General features: G+C 38.3%; 2 protein-coding genes across 8 annotated transcripts; both read left to right on the forward strand.

The window, feature by feature from the left end:
* The first annotated feature begins 652 nt into the window (after positions 1 to 652).
* Positions 653 to 9,939, forward strand: LOC135607934 (uncharacterized). 7 transcript variants are annotated; one of them, XM_065100188.1, is made up of 11 exons: positions 653 to 709; positions 807 to 870; positions 1,496 to 1,551; positions 3,205 to 3,252; positions 3,346 to 3,485; positions 3,557 to 3,634; positions 6,376 to 6,770; positions 6,857 to 8,133; positions 8,271 to 8,681; positions 8,991 to 9,220; positions 9,592 to 9,939. In XM_065100188.1, exons 7-11 carry the CDS (start codon positions 6,685 to 6,687, stop codon positions 9,838 to 9,840), a joined length of 2,253 nt encoding a protein of 750 aa, XP_064956260.1. In that variant the 5' UTR covers positions 653 to 709; positions 807 to 870; positions 1,496 to 1,551; positions 3,205 to 3,252; positions 3,346 to 3,485; positions 3,557 to 3,634; positions 6,376 to 6,684; the 3' UTR covers positions 9,841 to 9,939. The 7 variants fall into 7 exon arrangements, with proteins under 7 accessions (XP_064956260.1, XP_064956264.1, XP_064956259.1 ...); XM_065100192.1 differs by lacking the exon at positions 3,557 to 3,634 and having other exon boundaries at positions 667 to 870; positions 3,346 to 3,389; XM_065100187.1 differs by lacking the exon at positions 1,496 to 1,551 and having other exon boundaries at positions 667 to 870.
* Positions 9,940 to 10,972: 1,033 nt separating this feature from the next.
* LOC135607936 (large ribosomal subunit protein eL34-like) lies at positions 10,973 to 19,404 on the forward strand. The gene is made up of 4 exons (XM_065100193.1): positions 10,973 to 11,129; positions 11,239 to 11,318; positions 18,791 to 18,900; positions 19,088 to 19,404. Exons 1-4 carry the CDS (start codon positions 11,051 to 11,053, stop codon positions 19,179 to 19,181), a joined length of 363 nt encoding a protein of 120 aa, XP_064956265.1. The 5' UTR covers positions 10,973 to 11,050; the 3' UTR covers positions 19,182 to 19,404.
* The last annotated feature ends 1,588 nt before the right edge of the window (positions 19,405 to 20,992 follow it).

The raw sequence follows: 20,992 nt of genomic DNA on the forward strand, positions 1-20,992 counted from the left end.
AATGAAGAGATGTCTATACGTGTCAACGCTCTAATACACCCTCAACCCCTAGAGATCCTGTCCTTTTATAGGCGAGAACAGAGGGTCTACGAAGATTTTCTCCCATCAAGAATATCTCCGAGGAATCGTTCTGTAATGGACTTAGTCTATATTGGTTAAAATATCGCAACAGAACCCAATTAGTTATTCTATTATATATCTTATTCAATTATAAAAGGATCTCATATTCTAACAACAATATCTTTTAAGACATAGTATGGGTCAAGCGAACAAGGAACGATCTAACATTAATATCGTGGACCAGGAGACATTTCCTTCAAAGTCACTTTGATGTCCTGCCTTCATCAGCTATTCCACATGGTCCACTTGAAGGACTCTCAAGCTGCACATGGTGCTGTCTGCAAGAGTAGTAATAGCAGCAATACACTTGGGGAGGATCACATACACTTGCAGAGTGCATGGCAAAAAGAGTTGATAGTGACTGAGCATTGTGCAGCTGTCTTTGAGAAGAAGTGAGCATATGATGCCGGAGTTATGAACCATCTTTTGTCTCCATCATGGATTGGACATTCAATGGTATCAATGCTGATTAAATGGGGGTGGGGGTGCATTTAGTTCCTCCTTTTGAGCATTTAAACCACTTCTTCAGTGATAGTGCAATCCCTCACTGCAATTATGAAGTTTGAAGGGGCTTCTCCTATGCCACAAGGTCATGGCATGCATGAGAGTTCTTTGGTTTTCCTGGCTTTTACATCTTCGGCTGCATAAAGTGGCTGACAACTATCACATCCTACTGTTGGAAACAGGTCAAGAAAGGGGAGAAGAAACTTCACATGTTGTTCATTTAGGATCATCTTGCAAATTAAAATGGTATGATGAAGTTTCTTTTTCCTCATTTTTCTGCTCTGAAAACTATTCATGAGCAGCATACATACACTGTAATACCAAAACCCAGCCTGGCACTTCTGGTTACTGTGCATACAGCAAAGCAATCACAAGACCAGCACAGGCAAAGTTAAGCCACCTTAGTGATGATCAGAAAACCTAGTAATGATAAATCAATAAAAAAAAAATTCAGATACTGAATCCCAAGTTTTTGTTCAGCCTAATTACTAAGTCAAAAAGATCTTTCATGCACATTTGCATATATAGGATAAGCAACAAAGGATTGCCTGAGCTTGTTAAGGTAAGCCTTAGTAGAACAGTAATATTGCTTCTTTTCTTTACCTTTTAAATGTAAGACTAAATGCATTGACCCTTCAGTAGAAGCCTTGCCTTGTAAATTGGGGCTTTCCAAGCTCCAGTCAATGTAATTTCTGATTGTTTCATGTTACCTAACATGCAGAAAAATTGCAGCTAAACCATGTATATTTTGTGGATAATCTGCTTTTTTGTTGAGAAATAGTGACCTAGACTCTATCAAAATTGTGAGTCAAACTATGGCTGATTTCTGCTGTGTCATGGTGAACTCTATTTCTGCCAAACAACTGTGCAGGTTACCTTGGATGGGTACAAGGAGGAAAATATGTATACCAATTGAATCTGTGATGGGTATGGATTTTCATACTAGGATACTTGTCAGTTAAATCCCTGTCTGGATTATAGAGGTTCTCTTAAATTGTATTGCAATTTATTGAATAAAAGTATATTTCTTTGCTTACCAAAGATACAGCAGGAATTATAACTTTGGATGGTGAAAAAAAATCATGTTATTAGTTTGTTCTCATTTTTTTCTTAATTTTCATGTTAGTTTCTTTTTTATCATTAGTTTGGTCATGATTTAGGTGGAGTATTTGATTACCAGTTTTATGTCTTTTATATTGAATTAGTTTAGAAAATATATGAGTAATAATGAGATGGGTTCAGGAACCAATAGGAAAACAATTTCAAGTACTCAATTCAACACATATGCAAGCAGGAAAAACATACATATACACACTCTGTCTCTTGGAACAATCAAGGATTGAGTCTTATTTGAAGAAAGGCAAGCGCATGTGTTCTCATTCCAAGCTAAGGTTTTGGGATAGATTTGCACTTGATCCAATTGTAGTCATTTCTTTGCCAAATATTAGTTACAAGCTTGATGTTGATATGACACATACAATTAGTTTGGTTCCTCAATAGATCAAATATATGGATAGTGGCTAACCTTTTTTGTTTTGGTGAATGGTAGAGGTATTTGGCAAGAACAATGAAGATGTGATTGTGTCAATCATCAAATTGGTTATTGATTTCTTTCCATTGTAGCTTTTAGACTACTTACTTTTTGACAATGGAGAACGAAATTGATTTGCATCCTCCATTAAGGAACCACTTGTGGTTGTTTTTGTTGTTGTGAGAAGAATCAATTCTCTTCAAGATATTGAACTCTTGTCAAACCATCCATTTCCATGCCTTCACTAATCCAACATTAAATATATATATATATATATATATATATATATATATATAGAGAGAGAGAGAGAGAGAGAGAGAGAGAGAGAGAGAGAGAGAGAGAGAGAATGCACAACAACATAACCAATTGGATGGCTAATCTTGCTAGGTTGTCTTGACAGACTAAACTATGGAGTGGGGACAGACATTGCAATTTCTGTATTTTGATTTATAATGTTTTGATGATGAGGTTTTAAGTCATGAACACCTTTCAAGGGTAATTCAGTCCCCCAAATCAAGCCTGGCTTAGACAAAGCATTTTGTTGCCTGTAAGTGTAATTGCACAGCTAGTCTAAAAGATTACTAGGACAAGACTCAAGAAAGCAAATTAGACACAATCTTACAAGCTCTAATCTTCCATGCCACCACACTAGAAACAAAAGTTTGTTCTTTCCTCTCATTTGCTGTATCACTTACCTATAGTTGCTTCTTGGTCTACAAAGGATCTAAACAAAAGCTGTAATTTGAGGGCTACATTTTGTCTAGGAATTTATGGTGGGGATGACAGAGAAAAGAACAAATAGGCCAAGTAAAATAAAGCCCCTCATGGACCCTTCACAATGTGTGTAAAGCGTTCTTGGTTGCAAGGAAACCAGAAAAGAAATGATAAAGAAAAAGGAATAAACTTCCATCACTTGATTTTGGCAGTCCTCAAATGAAAATTGCACAAGTCACTGGTTTCCTGATTACATCTTCCATCAATACAGAAAAAATGTAAGAACAAAAAAATGTAATTGATAATGTTCCATCTTGTTGTATTTTTCTTTGCAGCCAAACCCCAAAAGGAAATAGAAGAAGTATTATATGACTGCAATCATGGTGAGAACATTGGAAGTACCACCAACCTTTCTCCATCTTGATCATTATGGTGATGCAAAGTTCTTGCTGATCCCTCAAGCTTCCTTGCTGCAGTGGTGCAAGCCAGAAGCATCTTGTCACATCAGCCTGCTTAGAAGGTGATGCTTGAATGAAGACACAACTCAAATCCTATTGAAAGTGACCAAAGCATCTCTTCCTACCAAAGCTCTTTCTTTCTTTGATCTTCTTATGTGGTTGGTGCCTACATCTTTGTTTTTCTTAATCTTCATATATAACAATTGAGATCATCTAATTAACTGAACAGGAGCAGGTGGTCAGTAGGTGCATGATGAGTATTGTTTTTGGGGTTTAGTAGCTGAAAGTCTCTGCTCAGATGAGAGAGGTTAGTATAAGATAAGAGTCATACTTAATAGTTCTTCAACAGGACACAATACATATATGTTGAGCATTATATTTTTATTTATTTTCAAGAGATTTATCATGATATCATATTTTCAAGAGAGTAAAAGTTGAATACTTAAATGGAGATGAAAATTCAGAAGTCCTATGTAATTATCATCATGTCTTTAGATTATGAGAAAAATTTTATAAAAAGTTGATGAATCAATTATGATTTATAAATTAAGTGTTAGGCAGTCAAAAATAATATATATTAGAAAATTTATATTGTTGTGGATAACATAATGAAAAATCTTCTAATATTATTGTCAATGCATTCTTAGGAGACCCATAGAAAGTTAAGATAATTAATATTAGTGATAAGTATCGGTAATATGAGGAGATAGAAACAAACTTTAAAGTATTATGTCATATATTAAAATAAAGATTTAAGTATTTTTTGCTTAGCTAAAAATTAAGATCTATATAATTCAACCAAGTAGCTGGCATCATCATGATTTTTATTATACCTATTGTTTTTAATTGATTGTAATAAAATAGAAAATAAGAGAGTGGTAATTGATGTTCAAGTAAAGGAAAAACACTTTGCATGTGATCCCCCAGAATATTATTTTTACTTGTTTTATGAAAGAAACTTTCCACATTTATAACTTTACCTTAATAGGTTAATATACTTCCTTACAAGGGTAACCAAATAAGAAAAATTAATTAGTAATTAAAAAATATTGCACAACACATGCGGAGAAATTATGAATAAAATAAAATATTATTAATTGATAATCTGAAAAGTAAAATTATTTTTGAGGGAATTAAGAGGGAGGAGGAAATTCGCCTTGCAGAGAAAGAGGTAGGTTTCATTCTTTTCCTTATTATTTTCAAAACATTTATTTTGTTCAAGAATTCTCATAATATGGTGGATGATTTTTAGAACTAAAACTATATTATTCATGCATGATTCCTATTATTAACATTATGTTATTCATGCATGACTTTAAGTATTAAATTTATGTTGTTCATGCATGATTTTTAATGCAAGTTTCATGATATTCGTACCGTTAAATTAAGATTTAATGGATTTATAATGTGACTAAAATAAAATAAATAATGTGACTAAAATAAAATAAAAAATAAATAATTGATTTTCATGATATTCATGCATGATTTTTAATACAAGTTTCAAGTTTAAATGTGACTAAAATAAATAATGTGATATATGATGTGATACATAGTGACTCTATTTTCCTACTATGGGTAGAGAAAAAGTACTAGTAGGTCCATAACTTGTGGGATTTTCTACTAACAGGTTAGATGATTCATTTATCTTTTATCAGAAGGAATGTGTCTTTACTTTGATATATGAGGAATAAAGTAATATATTGTTAAGATCTATGCCTTCTTATTATTAGTTTGTTTGTTGTTGAAAAAATATTTAAATGTTTAATTATTGAATAAAATATGTTAATGGTTATATTTGGTCTACGGATATCTTAAAATATTATCATATTCTGTGCTGCATTATGAAAGAAACTCTGATATGTAAATATGAACATATGATACAAAACAGATATATGATCTGTTCATTTTTTTCATATTAATTAATTAATTTCTATCTAGTCTAAACGATAGCATTATTTGTTTTTAGTATTACATTTCAATGTTGATGCTAGCTCAATTCACTACTCAATATCACACATGGAATGACATTAGCATCAAACATTTATTATTATTATTTTTTAGCAAATTCTTCAAAAAACAAACCCCCCTTATTTTCGTTTTTAAAATTTATTCTCGTATAATATTTTTTATTTTTTAAAAATAAAATTATCCCTCGCCTCCGTCCCATCGACTGTCATCTCTCTTGCTCCATTATTTCTTTGATCTATTATCTTATTTCTTAAATAAAGGCAAAAGAAAGATATTATATTATGTTGATTTAGATATTATATTATGTTGATGTCCCATTTTCACATAGGCTTACACATGATAAACTAAAAAAAGAAAAACATTAAGCCCAGTTGAAAACTGATGAATGATGAACTCAAAAAATAAATACCATCATGTAAAACAATAAACTTGATGAAATATTTTTTTATTCACCTAAAGCAGCAAACACCATGCAATTAATCAAACCACAGCCAAAGCCAAGCAGGTAGGTTGTGCTTAGTGAGGCATGAATCATGTGTGCAGGTCAAAAGTAGCAAGTAGGAAGCCTCATCAGGTGTTTCATGCCTTGGTCTCTGAATCAGATATGAACTGTTATTGTGCAGAGATTTAAATGGAAACAGATGGAAGTGGCATCTGTTCATTGCTATAGTACACAATGTTATTCTCTTGAGTTTCTCTTTCCATACATAAAATATTGCATAAGATATGCATGGTTGGTGCTAGTTGGAAGTCTGACCACCTTATTAAAAATATAATAATGATTAACTAACCACTTAACTCTTCCCAAATATATTATGAAATTAGCTGATTTATCTAAAAAATTTTCGGTCATACTATAGAAGCTGATCATGCTAAAGTAATTACGTTAATCGCGACACGAGGAAGGAGATGTCCGAAGGTAGTACTAATAACCATAACTTGAAGATGCGATTGAATCATCTCATTTTTCAAAAGAGCTAATTTGTTTTGGTTTCGCGTTACTTCATATTTAAAAAAATCTTAATTTTTTAGGTCATATGGTGTTGAAATACCTGTAAGTAGAAATTTTCTTGATGACAGGTCTTACATTTGAGGAGACTAATAACAGTCCCAATATTTCTCAGCAACACAACTCTCCATTTTGTTGTCATGTTCTTTTCCACCTTCCACCCTCCTTAAGACACACCTTGCATCTCCTGCCTCTCATATCTCACCATTCTATCACCATATGTCTTATGTCCAAGCTTCATTGTCTCATGCTTTTGTACATCTGGAGAGTTAATTTCCCCTGCAAGTGCACAAGGAAAGAGCAAGGAGGTTCTTGGATTGCATTTCCATGATTGCTTCAAACTGAGATGGAGTGGTGCTGGTGAAGGTGAAGGTGAAGACATGGCTTTCTTCGTCAACTTCTGCTGGTCCATCATCACCAGTTCTTTGATTTGGTTGTGCTGTTTCATGGCCATGCATCTGTTCAGGTAGCAGTTCTTCTGCAAGTCATGCTTTTGTTTCAACAGCTTCACTCTGCATCCGATTTTGATATGATATCTGTTCCTGCTTGTAGAATTAGGCAACGAAATAGCTTTCAGAAAGACCTCAAAATTCCTGGAGTCACTGATTCATGTACTAGGGATGATGATGATGAATCCAAGGAGAAAGAGACACCAAGTCTCAGCTTCAAGTTTCAGTATCAGCTTTCTGATCCTTCTGCAAGAAAAGATGAACCCTCTATGAAACCAAGCATTGACAATCTTGGCTTCCTGTCCGAGAATGATTTCAGTGGCTTCATGGAAGGAGCAAGCATAGGTGGAATCGAAGACCAGAAGTTTCTGCATGCTGAGCCGTTGGAGGAGGAAAATCCAGTGAGTTGGAAGACTAATCCTTCAACTGAACCCGAAATCACTGATCGAGAAAGGTTTCTGTCAGAGTTCTCCGGCTTCGACTCGGACACCGAGTCCCTCGGTGCAAGTGATGGTTACTCGGTGAAGGACCTCATTGTCGATTCGGATAGTGATGGTTTGTTGTCGGAGAGAGACCTCGATGAGTATGAGCATCAAGCCGAAGCTATAGAAGTCTCGATCAATGCCACTAAATTTCAAGTACAACAGTTCGAAGATATCAGAAGATTTGAAGAAACAGAGTTGCAATCTACTCAGAATCGTGATACAGAATCTGTTACTGCAGATGGTGAATTTTGTCCTTTCAAAAATCATAGAAGACATATAAAGTGCGCAGGAAATGGATCAGACAACTCTGAGCCTGAATTAGATAAAATTCAGAAGATTCAGGCATCAAAATTGCTGCCAATGGAACTGATTGATTCCAGTGATGTTGAGCTTCATACAACCGAGAAGCATAGCAGTACAAGAAGAGGTTCTGATCAAGTCCTCTCCTCGAATGAGGTTTTTCATGATGGTCATCTTGGATCAATTCCCAGCTCAGAAGAAGAAGAACAAGCACTGCTCAAAGCAGAATTGGATGAACTGGAAGAAGAACTTGGAATAGAAGAGAAAGTACCAAATCAGAGCAGGCAGAAAGAAGACACGTATTTAGAAGACTTGGATGATGAGGAGGACTATGATGATTTGGAATCTCTCTGGGAACATCAGGATCTGATGGAAGAGCTCAAATTGGAGATGAGAAAATTGAGAGCCGTCGGTCTACCGACCATCTTAGAGGAATCAGAAGCCCCCAAAGCGGTTGATGATCCAAAACCGTGGAAGATCCACGAGACACTCCTGCATGAAGATCCCATGGATGAGCTTCACAAGTTCTACAAGAGTTACAGGGGGAGGATGCGGAAGTTTGACATCTTAAACTACCAAAAAATGTATGCAATAGGTTAGTCCACTGTCTCCCTTCCTCCATTGTCATGCTATCTTCTGTGATTTATTCTATGAGGTTCAGAAACTATGATCTTTCAAGTTTATTCATGAAGTCTAGTTCATCATAAACCAAATCCTTTGTCTGAATTCCAGGCTTACTCCAGCTAAAGGATCCTCTTCAGTCAATGAAATCTCAAAGATCCTTAATTCCAACACTCAAATCTCTTCTTCCTCAGAGTTTATGGCCTAGAGGTCTTAAACCGGGTACCGATCTATCAGAGGAGTTCATCAAGGAACTGCAAAGTGATCTGGAAATGGTCTATGTTGGGGAAACATGCCTTTCATGGGAATTCTTACTTTGGCAATATGAGAAAGCTCGGGAGCTGCCACAATCCGCTCGATACCGCAACCATCAGTACAATCAAGTAGCTGAAGAATTCCAACAATTTCAGGTGATCTTGCAAAGGTTTATAGAGGATGAGTTTTTCAAAGGTTCAAGATTACCCAATTATGTCAAACATCGATGTGGTAATCAGAATCTTCCTCAAGTTCCTCACATAAGAGGTTAGGCAAGATTTAGACATCTACTTGCTATCCGAAAAATTAATCTCCTAGTTGATGTTTTCAACATTTTAATTTCTATTGAATTAGATGCCTATATGCCAAGTTATTATGCTGTATCACTAATGTAAGATAAAGAAAAACATAGCTTTGTTCCTGTCTGTACTGAGTTCTCCTTTTCTTGTTAAAGTTGACATGCATTTATTGGTATTTGCTTCATCAAATCGAACTTTTACTCATGATTTGGAATAATTTATTAAAAGATGAGACCTGCTAACTTTGCAGCAAAGACTGATGTCTACTGTGTTACAGAGGATAACTTGAAGGAGAAGATGGAGGCTCAACTCAAAGGTAATCATATCGTTTGTAGTGAAGTTCTTGAAGAAATCATGGAGGAATCTATTAGGATCTTTTGGGAATTTGTCAAGGCGGATAAGGATGAAACTCCTTGGATGCTGAAGGGTCTACTTGGAACTCATGTCCAACTTCAAGATCCTGCTGACTTTAAGTTCATGGCAAACGTACAATCCAATTTACAGAAGGTAGATGATGGTCTTCACTTAGTTTGGAGCTTCTGTCCTTCATTCCACTGTAAAGAAAACAAAGAAAAGGCTAGCAAAAACAAAGTGCATGCATTGTGTATCAACTAGTATGACAAGATTAAGATAAGAATTGGTCTATGTTGCTTCTCCATACTAATAATGTGACACAAATGATTGATTTAGAGCAAATTGTGTTCATGATCATAATAGTAGTTGCTTCTCCATACTAATACTAGGCTGATTTGTGTTCATGATCTGATCATCTTTATTGCTATTTTTTCCTTCGTGCAGAAAGAAAAGAAATTCAGTGTAGTAGGATGATTTGTGTTCATGATCTGATAATCTTTATTGCTAATTCATCTGTTGTGCAGAAAGAAAAGAAACTCAAAGACATTTTACGAATCCGCAACTGCTTGGTAAAGAAGTTCAAGAAGCCTAAAGAAGACGGATCGAATCAAGACCTCTTCTCTCAAGTAGACCTAAAGTTGGTGGCACGAGTACTTCGAATGTCTCGAATTACAACTGAACAGCTGGTGTGGTGTCACACAAAATTGAGCAATATTGTGTTCATCCAAGGAAAAGTTCATAGAGAGCCTTCATTTTTGCTCTTTCCATGCTGAGATTGACATTGTACTTTGTTTGAGAATATATTTCCATGTAAATGTAGGAGAATTAGGCTTGTCAATCAATCTTCTTTTTCTTACAGCAGTTCAGTTCCACAGCTGGACTGATCCACAGAATTTTCAGTGGTCTCAAATACTTATGCCAAGGAAGTTGAGGTTGCAGTTAAGTTGGTCATTACGCATGGTAGCAATCTAAAGAAGAAAATGAGAATGTCATGTTCAGGTGAAGGAAGGAAAAATATCATCTACAAATATGCTGTACTTTTTCCTTGGAGAAATGGCACAGAAGCTATACTATCAGACTTCTGCAGGATACCAACTGAGAGCTATGGAAGGAGTAAGAAACAAATATGATCTACAATCTTATCCAACAATGCATTCTTTCAAGGAAAGTTCACTTGATTTGCACCCAATTTTTGGTGATGAATGATTTATCTTCCATGAAGTCACAGATTGTTGGATGCCCAAATTAATATTCTACTTACTGGTGATGTGATGCCCCATTAAATACTAGTTTTAAGATTCTACAAGTATAATAAACCATAATATTCCAATAATTTGGGGTAAACTTTTCCTGTGATTAAGCTCTACATAAGATAATATTTTGACTTTCAACAACACACATTTGTAGAGCAAAAAAAATAAAAAAATAAAAGAAAATAAAATCAGCAAGTATACTTTCTTGTGAGATACAAGTAATTTTTTAAAGGAAATTATGGGGTATATTATCCCATTAATATCATGACATTAGTCAAGCAAGAAACAAATGCTTAATTCTCATTATCAATCAATAAAATAAAAGATAAGTAGGTAAAAGAACTTAAATGTGAACAATTATCCAAGCTCATTGCAAATCTACCAGAATGTTTGCACCATAAGTCATCTCAAATCTTCTTGCAACACTGGTTGCAAAGACAAAAATGTTGAATTCGATGATAAGTTATAATTAGCCAACCGGTTCGGACCGGTGACGTCCAAACCAAACCGGTCAAAGTCTGGCCCGGTTCACTCTTCGTGCTCGGGCTATAGAAGACACGAAGACCGTCGGATCAAATGAGTGATGTCCGTTGGATCTAGGTTTTCTTTTTCGCTTTGTTTTGCGGCCATCGGCTCCTTTAAATACCCTCGTCCGCTTCGGGTTACGCCTCTTTGGTGCGAGGGAGGAGGTAGGCGGAGAGCGAGAGAGAGAGAGAGAGAGAGAGGCGAGATGGTGCAACGATTAACGTATCGGAAGAGGCATAGTTATGCCACCAAATCGAATCAGACCAGGGTTGTCAAAACCCCAGGTAAAAATCCTATCTTTTCATTCCTTTCATCTGCTCTGGGTTGCACCAGATCTTTGCAGGCTTTTGCTCCCTTTCTCGTTGCACTCATTGTGTTGATGTGGAAACGCAGGTGGGAGCCTTGTGTATCAGTACACGAACAAGAGGGCGAGCGGGCCGAAATGCCCTGTGACTGGCAAGAGGATCCAAGGAGTATGCTTTCGCTTACTATGAATCTTTTATGAAAATTTAGCGCTGCGGAATGTGATGTTTGTGTTGTTATTTTATATCACATTTGTTGAAAATGGTAGAAATCCATGTACATAAATTTTCACAAGGTTTTATGGTGGCTGTTAGCTACCATACACAACCCTCCTTTATCTCTGTTTGTTGGCCACTGAAAAGCCACCCTCTTTATCTTCAGCTTGTAATCCATGAGAGTTAGCGGGAATTATTTATGGAGGAGTTATCATAAGGGTTACATTGACAATGCTACTGGTTAGAAGATTATATGGTTTTTTATATTGATTTAGGCGTGGTCATGATTTTTCCCAATATATAAAAGTGAAAGAAAACATGGAAGTTGCTTTTGCACAACATAATCGTTATATAAACGTTCTTATAGTGGTCAGACCCTACTCAGGAATCTTGAGAAGCTACCTTTTATTGCATTTCATTATCAAATTGGACCCGTTAGCATTTACTTTGGTATTGTCTAAGGAGCATGCCTGGTGCTGGTTGGGTATCTAATTGCTTTTTAACCATTGTTTCTGGATCATCACAAGTAGTTTTTTTGGATTTTTTGGGAATTAGTGTTATTAAAGCCTGTTCTAGAAATTTTTAGGTTCATATTCCAATTTGTTGTTTTTAACTGTATATTAGACTTAGACTTCACCTGCATTTAGCTTTAGACTTCACCTGCATTTGTTAATTATCTTTGAACCTTAAATTTAATAAAGAAAATTATTTATAAGTCAATATTTAGAGTACTCTCATACATTGACCTAGGTTGTCATTTACATGTCTAATCCATAAGTTCTTGTTTGCAGTCATGTGAAATATCATTATTTGTTGTGTTTTGCTCTAATCTACCTAGACATGATCATACTTGAGCTTGTGAGCGCACAATCATCTTGTCTGAGAGAGATTTTTCATGTTGATGAGTTCAGTTTTCTTGAGTGGAATATTGTTCACTAAATCCTATCTTTTTTATTAGATAAGATATATTGCTAGTCTTTTACACATTATTCATATAATTAAAAGAAAATGGTTAGACCATTGTGCTTTGACTTTTTCTCTATGTTCTGTATTTTGTTTGGAAAATATGCTTTTTGAGAAGCCTTCACTGGATATGCTTGCCTAGCTACACAAGTCAATTACAGCCCAATCTTGATGGTCTGGATCAACTTGCCAGCTTTAGATAGGATGCCCTCTAATTTGGACTCAACTTTCCTTCTACTATTATTCCACTATTTTATCAGAAGCAGAGTTTTGCTGACTCTTGTAGTACAATAGCTGTCTAGCAGTTGATAACAAGCAGCTCATCCCTACCATTGAGGAAATAATTGGCTACAGATTCAGGTCAGACCTGGATCTTAAAAGAGACATGAGAGGCTAATTATAAATTTCAACAAAATGAGACTCTTAGACCAACTCACTTTTAAAATTAGGCTAATTTTGGACTTTAAACATAACTCCAATTGTACCAACTACCAAGTGAAGCTCAGATTGAAAGGAATTCACACCAAGCTAAACCAGTCTAGGTTTGACAAATGTAAGCACATACCAGTGATTTAAAAAGTGCTATGTGTCAAGGTCCTAAAATGCCCGAGGCACTAGGTGCTTGCCTGAGCGAAGCAAGACGCTCTATTATATTAAAATAATAAAAAATATTTTAATATTTTAAATTATTAAAATATAAAAAAAAATATTTTAATATTTTAAATTATTCTCTACTATTAATAGTAGTAGAGAAGAGTAGAGTGAGAAAGAGACCGAGGTGAGAAGCTGAGTCATGGTGAGAACCAAGTTGCGGATAGGAGGTTGTTGTCTGAGAGCAGCGACAACGGGCTATCACGGACTTAGTTGGTTTTGCCTAAGTCGTGCGGCACCCTTATGTGTCCGTCAGCAAAGGTCAACCTCCCCGAAACCAACTAAGTCCGTGATAGCCCATACAAATTACAAACAAACTTTACAAACTCTGAACGGTTGCACAACAAAGGGTCAAAATGATCCACTACAAATCGAATATCTCTCATAAGTGTCCATATGTCACAACATTTATTTACAAGTCTAAGAAGTCCATCAAACCCAACTAAAATGGGGCTGTTAAGCCTTCAACCGTTCCTCTACATGCCGTGCAAAGCATGAACAAATAGAAAGACACGGACATACATAAGTATTACATCAAATATCCTATTTAGAACTTTGTTCGTGACATTCTCCCCCACTTATTTTTTTGATGTCCTCGTCGACGCCTTTGCCGACACTGCAACTCATCGCCTTTGTCGAGTCTTCAATCTTCTGCTCCAGTTGCAATTCGCCTCTTGGCTCTCACTTGCTCTCCGTTGCTGTTTTTGAGTAGTCGAACCTTTGATCCGTTATGTTGCTTCAACTCGCCAATGACTCTGACTCTAGTGTTGGGGTTGGCTGAGTTGAGTTGATCCCTGTTGGTTCCTGCGGATCCTTCAGGTGAAGGAAAAGACCATTCTTGCTATGTGTCAGTCTCTTAAATACCTCATGCTGCTTGAATTGGGTGGATGCTTGTTGGAGCTTTAACGAGCATCGCCTCGCAAACTTTTGAAGTTTTGGATCCTTCCTCCACAAAATTTGCCCATCAACTCTTCTTTCACTTAGTTGTCACTTCCAAGTAGATTCTCTTCACTTCCGCTTTCGATTGGCATTCTGTTGGGAAATAAAGCGGATAATCTACTCTCAGTAGCACTGATCAGCATTGGTAAGGATTTGACAACTATTGTCTTCTAATGTCTTCGTAGGGTCTTTGAACCTGTGCAGAGCTCCTCTGCTTGATAGATAAGAGAATTGGGGTACTCGGTTTCGCCCATTCTCTTAAGAGTTGAGAAGGTAATGGTTACTTGATTTTGCCCGCCTCCTGAAGGGTTGTACTTCATGTATCGAGCTGGTTACTGGCCTTCGCTTGTTATTTGCTTACACTTCTGAAGCACTCAAAGTGTTTGCACTCCTTGCTTTGGGTTAGCTACTATTATTCACCTTCTCAATGTCATCGAACTTCTGGAATGTAGAAAGTTTTCACCCTAACTTGGAGTAAGTCTCTAATAGTTTTGGTCGCCTTTGGGATTGTACCGTCTTCTCCATCAACCCGGTCGCCTACTCCACTGAGTAGTAAAGGTACAGTACCACGTACCGCCTGTTTCGTTCCTTGGTCGTGTACTCTTGCATGACCCGAAGTCCTTCACTTTCGGTTATTTTGATGAGAAGCTCGTTGACATCGGTCTTACGAAGTTCCTTGGTCTCTGCCCTTCAGCGTTGTCTTGGTACTTGTTTGCCTCTGCATGCTCCACCTCCTCGGCTCCTTCTACGACCAAGCGCTCTTCCTCCATGAGAGCAAGGGACTAATGACTTCACGGAAGTCTCGCCTCTGTGGTACCATGGCACTTCCATGCCCATGGCCCTACTATCTGTCGCCTCGCAGTTGCATCATTTTTCTTCACGATCAGTAGATGTCTATGTAGCACTCCTCCGAGTCCACCTTCATTCTAACTGATGCTTGATTTTGGGTAGCTAAGTCCCTATGGACTCGTCGTCGTTTCCTCGCCCCTTTTGACCCCCTGCTTCAACACCTTTGTGTTCTCCAAGTAGCTTGCTTTGGTCAATGGAAAGACATACTACAACTCCTATGCATGGCCTCTGCCATCACGGTGTAGGGTTTGCACCGATTCTGTTCTCCTTAACTTCCTTGGTAGTAACGTTCGCTTACTCGACCTTATTTTCTTACTTGTCGGGTTCCCATAAGCGAATATAGGCTCTGGAGCAGTCCAACTCTCTAGTTGCTTCGATTATACCTCTGCATGATCCCATGGGACTCATTGGTACTTGCATTCGAACTTTTCCCTCAGTGGTACATATCCCCCATATGCTGATGACCAAGGTTTTCATCCGATGCAAAATTCGATGCATGCACGGAAGACCTACCTCTACGGTACCATGACCTTCACTCCTTGAATCCATAGCCTTTCTTGTCGTCGTGTTGTTCACCGAAGTGAAGCTCCCAATAGCTCTCGATCATACCTTCATATGATATAGTCTCTCACAGGGCTATGTCGTGTGTATCACATTGCCACGAACTGTTCTACCACGATCCGTTGCACTATGCCGCCTCCTGGTGACATCTCTATTGCATTCTGATCCTTGTGGGATGAACTCGAATTGTGATCCCTCTATGTATGCCTTCTGCTAATACATCCCAGGGTCTCTTCCACCTTCGATTTTGTTCGCTTCTTTGGCAATTGACCTTCATCCACCCGCTTTTGGGTCACACCTAGATGAAGCATCGCTCTAGGACAGTCCGTCGCCTAGTAGCTCTCGAAGTCCACCGACTTAGTTGAACATAGTGCACCATTGTTTGGATCTTGGGCCTCTGCCCCTACTAGTACAATCTTCGTTGCGCACCGCTTCCTTCATGGCAACTTGAATGACACTGGCATATTCTTCAAGAGTACTCGCCTCCGCCTCCGCGTCCTCTTGCCCTGTGCCTAGGCCTTCTGAACTTAACTTAACCTACGTAAGTTGAGTCACCTTAGTTCCTCCATCAAATGCTTATTCGAGATAAGGTGCATGTGCTCAAAAGCTTTATTCGTCTTTGGCACCATGCAAGATGAGTTCGCTCTATCAGAATGAAGGACCCATGGAACAACATGATCCTGCTTTTGCCTCTGTAAGACTTCATGTCCTTGACCTCTGTCCAAGGAAAGCTATGTGCTTTCGCTCCATGTCTCATCTTCTATGTCGGCTCCCTTCATGCGGCTTGGGTACTTCGCCAAGTTACACCCAAGTTGCTCTGCTACTCGTTTCGCATTGAGTTGAAGGTGGCTCTCACACCCACCATTCCATGGGTCAGCCTCTCTTGAGTTTGATCTCCATATCGACTCTAATTGTGCTTTCATTTGTGTTGCTTTGGGTCGCTCCCCCACTTGATCTCGCAATACATCCACCAATGCATTCTCTCAAGCGAGATCATGCGATGACTCTTCGTCGCTCGCTCGGTCCATTGAGCTTCGTGGAGTTGTTTTTGAGGTACTCAACATGTGCAGTCTGTTGCACATGATTCTCCCTCTGGAGAATCGGGATCTATCCCTCCTAGATAATTGTCCCGTTGGAGCAACATCTCTCTACGTTTCTTTCTCTCTGAAAGTTTTGGAAATCACCATCCCCTTGGACTACTATAATTTGCTGAACAAACTGTGCATTTTTCAGCCTCCTACAAACGCACTTGCTAGATTGCGACTCCACGTCAACACAGCCCTCGTTGCACCATTCAAGGCCTAGCAACATGCTGAACTCACTGTACACTTTAGCCTCCTACGGATGTGTCCTTCATATGCCGAAGAGATAGTTTCAATGCTCCATGGCATCGAGTTTCGGTCGCCTTGGGATGGCCGCGAACATTCCATCGTCCACATACAAGCCCATGCATGAGTACCGAATTCTTCGAGTTAGCAATTCCCCTCACCTCTGTGAGCTTTGCACAATTCTTTCAGTCGCTGAGTAACTCATTCCACCTTGCATGATTTCATCCTTTACCAAGCGCCTCGCTTGCCTTGAGCACCATCAAGTATAGTTGTCAATGTCGAGTTGTAGCTCAAACTCAATTATCCCAACCTTTGTGCGCTACGCATTCTTCCAAGCTTGCTTGTTCTCGTGGTGCCTTTTGCGCGAAGGGTTGCCCATTCCTCTGAATGCCAATCTTAGATGCCTGCTCCTCCGAGCGACTCTTTTTTCCTATATCTCCATGCTCGTTTTCCCCTAAATGATCGCGCGTGTTGATTGCCCTCAACGCAGTCCCGCTAGGTCCCCCACGTTTGCACGTCAAGTGTTTCTACGAGTGTTTGTCCCGCTCTGATACCATCTGTCATAGACTTAGTTGGTTTTGCCTAAGTTGTGCAGCACCCTTGCGTATCCGCCGTAAAGATTAGCCTCCCCGAAACCTCCCATGGTCTCATAGGACCTACAAAAGAGAAAACGGGTTAAAGAAAACGTCTCACTCGGGATCCACAAGCAAACATTTTTGGAGCACTTCATAGACAATGCAAATTACAAATAGACTTTACAAGCTCTGAACGGTTGCACAACAAAAGGTCAAAATGGTCCACTACAGATCGAATATCTCTCACAAGTGTCCACATGACACGACATTTATTTACAAGCCTAAGAAGGGCCACCAAACCCAACTAAAATGGGGTTGTTAAGCCTTCGACCGTTCCTCTACATACCGTGCAAAGCATGAACAAACAGAAAGACACGGACATACATAAGTATTACATCAAACGTTCTGTTTAGAACTTTGTCCGTGACAGGGCGGCAGTGGAGAGCAGTGCAATAGTAGCGGGTGGTAGCGGCGGTGGCAGTGGAGAGCAACGACAACGACAGTGGTAGCGAAGTGAGGCAACGACAGCGAAGAGAGGCAACGACAACGGTAGTGTTGCTAGCGAAGAGAGGAAACGCCAACGGTAGAGAGAGGCAGCAGAATTGGGTGTAGGGATAGGGAAAGTAGCGAGGAGGTGGAGGCTGATATGCGTGCATTAGTTGGTTCAATCGAACCAACTAATCGGGCACTCGTTGCCTCTCTCCGCTATCGCTTTTGCGGTCGGTCACTTGGTTTAAACCAGGCACTCACCCGAAGCGTTCGGCGCCTGGACCTGGGCGCTCACCTCTTTGAAGCGCACCGCTTGGCCGTTAAATGAGGCGCTCGGGTCTCGCCTCCCTCGAGCACCTAGGTGAGCGCTCAAGCGCCTTTTTAAATCATTGGCACCTACTAAGCTTTATAGAAAACTAAATAGAGAAATTGGACAAAAAGCTTAACCTAGAATGTATGTTGTCTGGTTGTAGTACAATAAAGGACTTAATCATAACCCTGTAGCCACATCAATACTTCTAATAGATGACAATGTGGCAAGTGAGTTGTGGAATCTGTGAAGAAACATCAACAGTAATAAGCAGCAGAAGTTGCTGTCACTTAGTCATTTATTAAATTTTATAAAATTATATCGGACAGTTGTTTTGAGTCAATAAGCTATTTATCTTTTTAGGCTTTACTTTTATTATGCAGCAAATCAGTTACTTATGGCCCATCCATGACAAATGTTTTTTTAAGTGTGTGCAGTTGCATCAGTTAGCAGACAACCACTTAAGCCCACATGAAGTCATTCAGTGATATGAGTTCTAAATTTTGTTTTTGATTCTTTTATGATCAACATGGTTTAAAATGCCAGTTGGACCAGTAAATACTGATTTACCTGTCAGGCCAAGTGCTACTTGTGCCATCTCAATTAACTTACTTTGTGGTGACTAAAATGTTGTGAATTTACTTGAATGGCTCTCAGTTTCAATATGTTGGGTTGGTGTATACTAGTGGCAGTATGTCAAAGTTACTAGCCACTATAATGTTTGCATATTCTATTTTGACCATGTTTGATTTGTACTCTCAGATACCTCATCTAAGACCTACTCAGTACAAGAGGTCCAGGTTGTCCAGAAATCGCCGGACTGTGAACCGTGCTTATGGTGGGGTCTTATCTGGAAGTGCTGTCAGAGAACGGTTAGCAGTCGATGCTTTCAAACTATATTCCTGGTTTCATTTACACTTTTCTAACGATTTGTGTGTTCTAATTTATGATATTGCATTACACTAAGTTCAATTGCTGGAAGGGATAGATATAGCTGGCCCCATAATTAGGACACTATGGCTTGCTGCTGTTATTTATCTACTTTTGTTTGTTTTATAGGATTATCCGAGCTTTTTTAGTTGAAGAGCAGAAGATTGTTAAGAAAGTTCTGAAGATCCAGAAGGCCAAAGAAAAACAAGCCTCGAAGAGCTAGACAAGGGTGAGAGAGAAGCATAAATGCTGAGTATGTATCCACACAAGGGAGGTGATAATGATCAGTGATGTGAGTTTCAATGTAACTGTTGGATATTAGGGGTTCCGGGGAGTTGTTTAGCACAAGTTCCATAACCTAAATCCTCTGGTAATCTTTGATTATTTGTTATGCTTGAACTATCTTTCCTTGTATTCTCAGTTATCTAGTAACTATTTTTGCTTTACTGGAATTGTTTCGAGTTTGGGCTCTCTGTTTTTGCTGTACCTGCTACAAACTTGTCCTTGCAAACGCTTACACAACAGTAATTAAATAATCGTACAAAACATCTCATTACGAGGGTCAAACTATGGATTGATTGGGGTAATTTTAGCATATGTATAGATGAACAGATGTTTTGTACGATTTAGAAATTCCATATAAAGATAAGGTGTTCGACAACCCAAGGCACTAATTGGAATAGGGTTCCTTGTTTGCTTTAAGTGGTGGGTAGATGAGCAGAAATTTCATATAATGGATCACTGTCGGTTCAATTAAATACATATTATCTCTTGTAATTAAATTTCTATAGTATTTTTATTTTTAGATTTAAAAAATATATATTGAAATCTTTATAGTTATGAAAGAAAAATATTTAGTTTTATTTATTCTAATATCATCAGTTTTATTAATGGAAGCATGAAAATGATAAATTAAAAGATAATTTAATATTATAGTTATATTTTTTATGATGATAGATAATGATACCGTTGGGGGTATTGTTGTGGATGAGAAAGAAGAGTGGTGATGAGGGTTGAGGTGAAGATGTAGTTGATGCTTCGCATATGTGTCGATAGCGTTTGATAATTATGTTGGCGTCAATAAGCGTCAACATCTGTGTTGTCGCCTAATCTCTCGTTGTCGCTTTCCCTCTTCATTTACAATAACCACTTGTGACTCCTAATGGTGTCGTCGTCCACCACCATCGAAAACGTAGTAAAACAGATGAAGTTAGAGTAAATGAAACTAAATGTTTCACTTTTATAATTATAAAAATTTTAAGTTAAAAAAAATATAAAAAATCTAAGGATAATCTATAATTAGTCACACCAAATAATTCAGAGACTGCACATGAGAACAACAGCTGAGGACATATGGAAGAACTGAATGTGGGGAAAATGACATATGGGTTACCAACTGCCATGTCATCATGTGCCTAAGGGGGTGATCGGTCAGCAAATAATTACATCCGGGAGCAGATCGCTGCCATAGAAGCATAAGACAAAGTGCTTAGCATAGTAGCTGAGCTGTGTACACTCGGCAAAAGTATGCTTACCATTAAATAAGAACTAATTCCCTGCCTTCCATAAGAAGTATGATTGGATTGGTTTGAAGTCGAAAGTTGTGGAAAATTATGGTGAGACGAGTGAAAGAAGATGTGGACAGAAGTGAATTGAGTCGCAAGTTCATTTTGCTAACGCGATCAAAGACGGAAAATTTTCTTGAAGTAATTTCCAATAGAATATCCAACCAGGAAAAGATAAGCATACCGCTAGCAGTATCTTTCTGTCTGCAAACACTCGATATAATCTATCAGCATTTATCATTTAAACAAGTTAGCTTCTAAGAACTTAATGCAGCATCTCAAACCACCAACTGCTCAACCATCCCAACGCCAATTCCGACGGACTCCTACAAAATCCAACACCACTATTTTAACGAAGGCAATTCCAGATTTGCACAGTGGGGAAACAGCCAAATCTAACGTTAATAAACACCAACAGACTTTGTTGCCAACTTTCCCAAACTTTTCCAGATCGATTACAAAGAGCTGA

This window comes from Musa acuminata, chromosome BXJ2-3, assembly GCF_036884655.1.
Source record: "Musa acuminata AAA Group cultivar baxijiao chromosome BXJ2-3, Cavendish_Baxijiao_AAA, whole genome shotgun sequence".
Classification (NCBI taxonomy): Eukaryota; Viridiplantae; Streptophyta; class Magnoliopsida; order Zingiberales; family Musaceae; genus Musa; species Musa acuminata.

Excerpts from the sequence above, each read along its gene's own strand:
- LOC135607934 (XM_065100188.1), top strand. The coding sequence starts at position 6,685 with ATGGCTTTCTTCGTCAACTTCTGCTGGTCCATCATCACCAGTTCTTTG. Across the intron at positions 8,134-8,270 it reads CCAAAAAATGTATGCAATAG|GCTTACTCCAGCTAAAGGAT; the intron begins GTTAGTCCACTG and ends TCTGAATTCCAG. Across the intron at positions 8,682-8,990 it reads TCAAGTTCCTCACATAAGAG|AGGATAACTTGAAGGAGAAG; the intron begins GTTAGGCAAGAT and ends ACTGTGTTACAG.
- LOC135607936 (XM_065100193.1), top strand. The coding sequence starts at position 11,051 with ATGGTGCAACGATTAACGTATCGGAAGAGGCATAGTTATGCCACCAAA. Across the intron at positions 11,130-11,238 it reads CAGGGTTGTCAAAACCCCAG|GTGGGAGCCTTGTGTATCAG; the intron begins GTAAAAATCCTA and ends GTGGAAACGCAG. Across the intron at positions 11,319-18,790 it reads CTGGCAAGAGGATCCAAGGA|ATACCTCATCTAAGACCTAC; the intron begins GTATGCTTTCGC and ends TTGTACTCTCAG.